This window comes from Schistocerca cancellata, chromosome 5 (genome assembly GCF_023864275.1).
Source record: "Schistocerca cancellata isolate TAMUIC-IGC-003103 chromosome 5, iqSchCanc2.1, whole genome shotgun sequence".
NCBI lineage: Eukaryota > Metazoa > Arthropoda > Insecta > Orthoptera > Acrididae > Schistocerca > Schistocerca cancellata.
In genome coordinates this window covers 593,263,392-593,269,237 of record NC_064630.1, presented here as the reverse complement: position 1 = coordinate 593,269,237, position 5,846 = coordinate 593,263,392, and the positions used below count along the sequence as shown (strand labels likewise).

Below are 5,846 nucleotides of genomic sequence, written 5' to 3'. Positions count from 1 at the left end.
CGATCCGTTACAGCCATGCGGATAAGATGCCTGTCATCTCGACTGCTAGTGATACGAGGCCATTGGGATCCAGCATGGCGTTCCGTATTACTCTCCTGAACCCACCGATTCCATGTTCTGCTAACAGTCATTGGATCTCGACCAACGCGAGCAGCTATGTCGCGATACGATAAACCGCAATCGCGGTAGGCTACAATCCGACCTTTATCCAAGTCGGAAAAGTGATGATACGCTTTTCTCCTCCTTACACGAGGCATCACTACAACGTTTCACCAGGCAAAGCCGGTCAACTGCTGTTTGTGTATGAGAAATCGGTTGGGAACGTTCCTCATGTCAGCACGTTGTAGGTGTCGCTACCGGCGGCAACCTTGTGTGAGTGCTCTGAAAAGCTAATCATTTGGATATCACAGCATCTTCTTCCTGTCGGTTATATTTCGCGTCTGTAGCACGTCATCTTCGTGGTGTAGCAATTTTAATGGCCCCTCAGTATCCCAGTTCCTCTATCCGTGTCCGAAAATGCACAGCTCTTTCGCCCTTGTAGTTGGAATGGCCTTCTTCCATCAACAGAATCGCAAAGCTTTGCCACAACCTAGGGTTTGTTTCCGAAATGAATCATTTACCTTCCCGCGAAGAATATGTTTAGTGAATTTTCCCGAGTGACTGAAACTCCGTGAGCTTATATTGCTTAATCGAGATATATGATGGAGACATTGGATTGTTCCACAGTAGATAAAGATGTAGAATCTTAATAACGTTTGTCTTATTTCAAGAGCTTTAAGATTTTTCGTATAAAAAAATTACTTTTCAGCACGCCCTCATATGGTTCAAAAATGGTTCAAATGGCTCTAAGCTCTATGGGATTTAACATCTGAGGTCATCAGTCCCCTAGACTTAGAGCTACTTAAACCTAACTAACCTAAGGACAACACCCACATCGATGCCCAAGGCAGTATTCGAACCTGCGACCGTAGTAGCTGCGTCGTTCCGGACTGAAGCGCTTGGAACCGCTCGGCCACAGTGGCCGGCTCGTATGATTCGACAGGTAATAATTCTACATATCTAAATTCTTTATTCTGGTTTGGTCCTGGTGAGGTTCTTAGATATTCATACTGAAAAATGTGTTCCCTCGATTCTCGTCATAAGTCTATACTCTCTCTGTGTTCATTAAATTTACGTAATAGATAAAGTGGCAGTGAGTCGACTGAGTTCATTGACATACTACGAACTTTTTCTTCGAAATTTCCGCGTTTTCGTTAAGTTTTTTTCGAGTTTAAGGCTACTGACATTCTTCGCATCAAACGGTTTTTCACCTATGCATTTCTGAATCTCTTTACACTCACAGATTAAACTTTTCCAGACAGTGTAGCATCTCTTGAAGTAGGACATTCTGTCAGAATAAATTATCTTTATTATACAGATTGCAAAGGCGTTGTGCTCACCATTGACAACGGCTTCCAGCAGAGGCAGAGCAGCTGGGTCTTGAGCAGAGGCGATGTCAGAGCGCAGTCGCTGCTGCAGCTGTGGCTGCGCGGCCAGCTCCAGGAGGCAGTGCTGCAGCACGTGGCTGGTCTCTCCAGCGCCGGCTGACAGGATGGCGGCGGTCTGACTCGAAACTGCAACGATGAAAACGATTGACTGTTGACAAATGCCACTGAATCGGAAGGAAACACTGCCTAGTCACTTCATTACGACCACCTAGTCGCACATACATTACCGGAAGTTTGCAGCACTCACAGCAGTTGTGCAGGATTGTAAAAGGTATCTAAAGCTCTTCTGTCAGCTACTGACGAGCCATGGTGAAGAATTGAAGCAGCTAATATTTTGACAACTTAGTGGCCTATTTCAGCCATTTCCCTACATCTATAGCCGCGTGATATGCAGTTTCAAGTAAGATTCCACCTGTACTATGGAAAACAATCTTCGTGTCCATGTGAAAGTACGGACAAAGAAATTATGAAATCAGTGGAAAGTAATTTCCACAGGATTAATGACAGTAGAAACCTAACCCAAAAACTTTTCTTAGACCACAGTACTGATGCTACCACTACATCACCCACGCCTTCTAGCAATGTAGCAGAAAAGCCTTCGCTCTCCGAAATCTCTCACTGGAGTCTCTTGATGCCCAGATGTCCCGTCATGCAGGAACCGCGATCCATTGCATATTGCTGCTTGTCACCAGCGGCGAGGAAATTAGTTTTTCCCATCAATGTATCGTCTTTAAGCCACCTGTCTACTTCATAGCTCTGTTCGCAGCTTGGTTCACTGGGGTGCTTTAATAGACACAGAACGCTACTGCCCAGTTTATTTGGAAAGTGAACGGTGCTGCTATTGTAAGTCGACTTGTCTTCGCCTAGAGTGGAAAGATCACCTCGACAATAACGACAGTGTTATTAACCCTTTCGCCAGTAACGCATTTTCACGACAGAGCTACACAAGGACTTTACATTTTAGCAGAAAAGCAATGGAAGTCCATTTCACAATACAGTTAATCCTTTCTTTCACTTGAAAAAAAAAACCTACAGAGTCTTATCTGTCTTTTTGAACATCTACTTTGCCAGGGAATATTATGTGACATATATTGTGTGATGTATGTGGTGGTCATAATAATGTGATATGGTAGTGTGCACACATCTGATGATGTCAGCAAGTGGGTTCCTGTAGTTACCTTCATGTAGGACAGCATTATCATCTGCGCCCTCCAGCTTCATCTTCTTCGTAAGCAGGTGTACAAAGTCGTGAGAAGACACAGGGCTGCTGTTACGGTGGTCGATACTGACGGCAGCCACCGATCTGAAGAAGTTCGCAATCTTGTCGGGTAATTGTCCCAGCCCCAGAGCGTCGAATGCGGCTTGACCCAGGTATTCGAACACGAAGCGGCGGCCGAACGACGACTTAGCGTCGTGCGCGCGCTGCACGGCCTCCAGGAAGGGCGAGCAGCCCTCCGCGTCCTCGAGGGTCCGCGTCTGCAGCCCGAGCAGCGCCGAGGCGACGCAGTCGGTGCAGTAGGCCAGCAGCTGCCGCGGCGACACAGCGGCTGCAGACCCGCCAGCCAGAGAGGCCAGGCGGCGGGCGTGCGCGCGCAGCTGCGGCTCGGCGGCGCGCAGGGCCGACGGCGTAAACGACGGCGTCAGGCAGCCGCGGGCCCGCTTCCACTGCTCTCCTGCAACACCGGCAAGGGCCTGCCTGAGTATCGCTACGGTACTCAGTGGGAACTGAGACATATAACCTGTGTATTAGAGAGACTGGCTAAATGCCATCACAGGTGTCTCACCTTCCTGAGCGAACAGCCCGTCGTCGTAGCCCTGGGTGCGCGCCCTGGCGGGGAAGCTGGGGAAGTGCGCGGACAGCAGCTGCCAGGCGAGCTGTGGGTCCCTCAGCAGCAGCAGCCGCTGCCGGCCCAGCCGCACCCACGAGGCGGACTCCTGCGGCCGCGACACGTAGTGGCCGTGCAGCACCTCGTGTAGGGGGCGCGTCTCCACCACCAGGGCCAGCAGCCACTGCAGCACTCTGCAACGCAACGGAGAACACGCCTGTTGAACCAAGCCTTCCACTACTGCTTGTCTTTGTTACTGGTAAAGTTTCCGGGCTCTCATCGACCATGATACTATTCTTTTCTTGACGTTTCGTCCAGGGCTGCGTTGAGTATCTTGAGAGATACGCCTGTCTCTGCTGGGTCGTGTCTAGTGACTAGTACATCTGAAGATATGTATTGCAGCTCAGGACGAAATGTCAGTAACAAAAAAGTTTAATGCACCAGGGCCATACAACTGGCAAGATTCATAAGCAGCTGTTGCTGTTGGACCCCAAACAAAAGCATGATGCTGTAGTATGCTGATTTCATCTAAATATGTACTTTGCAATTCACTGAAGGTCATTATGTATTGAGCATGGCACAAACGACTACTTATATTCTTCGGCCATTCATGCCCTACTGCTTACACACGGTCCTAGATAAACTGTAGATTCCTCACTGAAAATTGAAAACTGCTGTTGCTAAAATTCTTTTCTCTTTGATTATGCTAGTTGAGTTTTTCTATATTTCTATGATACTCTCCTGTACGTTAAGGAAATCTTGTTTCTATATGTATCTGTGATACTCTCCTGTACATTAAGAAATCTTGTTTGTATGTGTATGGTATACGGTACTTGTTAGTTCAAATATATGAAACAACAAATAATGATAGAAACTTAATTACTTCGAGTGAAACTTTTATAAATTGCCAGGCAAACTCGTTCAAAAAATCTGGGCTGTAGTACCAAAGTGTGCAAGTTATTCAGCAAATTATTTAATAGGGCGAATTCAGCTTAATTCGTCTTTGGAAAGTTCCAATGAATTATTTCCATTGCTCATTTTCTGAGAGCATAGCTTAGGTCTACTTGCAGTGGCTGCAACTAAATTTGTCTGCTAAATTATGGAACTGTTGGTTTTTACAGGAGTCACTGCTATAAAATGTTTTAGGGTTTGTTGTTTTGTCAATTTGTAGTGTTTCCACATCGTTGAGGAAGACACATCGCTACATCTGTAAGATGTATGGAGCGTCTAATCGTCCTGAAGCCTCACTGACACACTGCAAACTGATGTGTCAAGAAAATAAAGACGATTTACTGCATGTGCTTCATATAATCATCAGATGATTTTATAATGGAAACCAATACTTAGTGAAAACTAAAGGAATTTAAACTTGTGTCCAAATTATAATATCTAATATCTCGTCAGAAGTATTGCCGAGTGAATAAAAACAAGGTTATATCTAAACAGTAAGTATGTGGCATCGAAATCACAACACAACAGCCCAGAAAAATAAAGCAAAATTTGTAACTTAGCGGACGTGTTTCCGACAGAAAAGCGCTGCGGCAGAGTAGCTAATTCTGTCCTTGCTCCAGACCGTCTGCAGATATTGTTATCACGTATAACAGACACTCAAATGCATGTGTAAACACGTATTGACACAATATTGTTGTTACTGTACTATGTTGCCATTACCTCATTCATGATACCAGTTATACACTGTATTATAGTTTACTAACCATTTCAATTCCTGTATGCGCTGTAAGATTCACCACTGCCTAATTACTGCTACCCTGACTAAGACTCAGGTTCGTTTTCGGAAGCCCCAGTAGAGTGATACTTAAGGAAGAAAATTCAGGCCTTAGCTATTTGCATTGTGTCGTACCTGTACCGCAGAGAAATGCAGGCGGCGATGACAGCGACGAAGGCAGCAGCCGGCAGGGCCCAGACGGAGAGGCTGGGAACGCAGCCGGCGCCCAATAGCAGCAGTCTGCTCGAAACACTCATGACTTCCAGATAGCACAGCACGGCGAGTGGGAGTGTTGTGGTGACGGCACGGGCCGGCCTCTGCCTTAAGTATCAGCGCGCTTCCCCCACCACCAGCCTCTCGCCTAGCGCCGTCTCACTCGCCGCGACGCTCTCTGTCCGAGGCGGGCGTGACGAAGCTGAAACGCTCCGTCATCCCGCAGCCAACATGACAATCGTCTATCTCTGCGAGTACTGGCGCTCATTCAAACGTAGTACTCTCAACCTTGAACTCACTCTCTCTCGGCTATCCTGTCATCGGTTGCGGCCGTGATAATGTTTCATTGTGCAGGGGACCACTTGATGACCACTTGGCGCACTTCGGCAAGCGTGGCAGCTTGCTGTGGATAGTCTGTTAATATGGAAAGTGGGATAAAGCTGGTGTTCATTTAAACACATAATGGGCTGGCCAGGTGGCCGAGCGGTTCTAGGCACTACAGTCTGGAACCGTGCGATCGCTACGGTCGCAGGTTCGAATCCTGACTCGGGCATGGATGTGTGTGCTGTCCTTAGGGTTAGTTAGTTTTAAGTA

At 47.1% G+C, this 5,846-nt stretch overlaps 1 protein-coding gene across 1 annotated transcript; it reads right to left on the bottom strand.

Annotated features, from left to right (window-relative positions):
- Nucleotides 1-1,343: 1,343 nt before the first annotated feature.
- LOC126188709 (probable cytochrome P450 6a14) lies at nucleotides 1,344-5,296 on the bottom strand. Its single transcript, XM_049930317.1, has 5 exons — nucleotides 5,175-5,296; nucleotides 3,272-3,507; nucleotides 2,666-3,034; nucleotides 1,440-1,613; nucleotides 1,344-1,387 (listed from the first exon to the last, which is right to left on the bottom strand). Exons 1-5 carry the CDS (start codon nucleotides 5,294-5,296, stop codon nucleotides 1,344-1,346), a joined length of 945 nt encoding a protein of 314 aa, XP_049786274.1.
- Nucleotides 5,297-5,846: the final 550 nt, after the last annotated feature.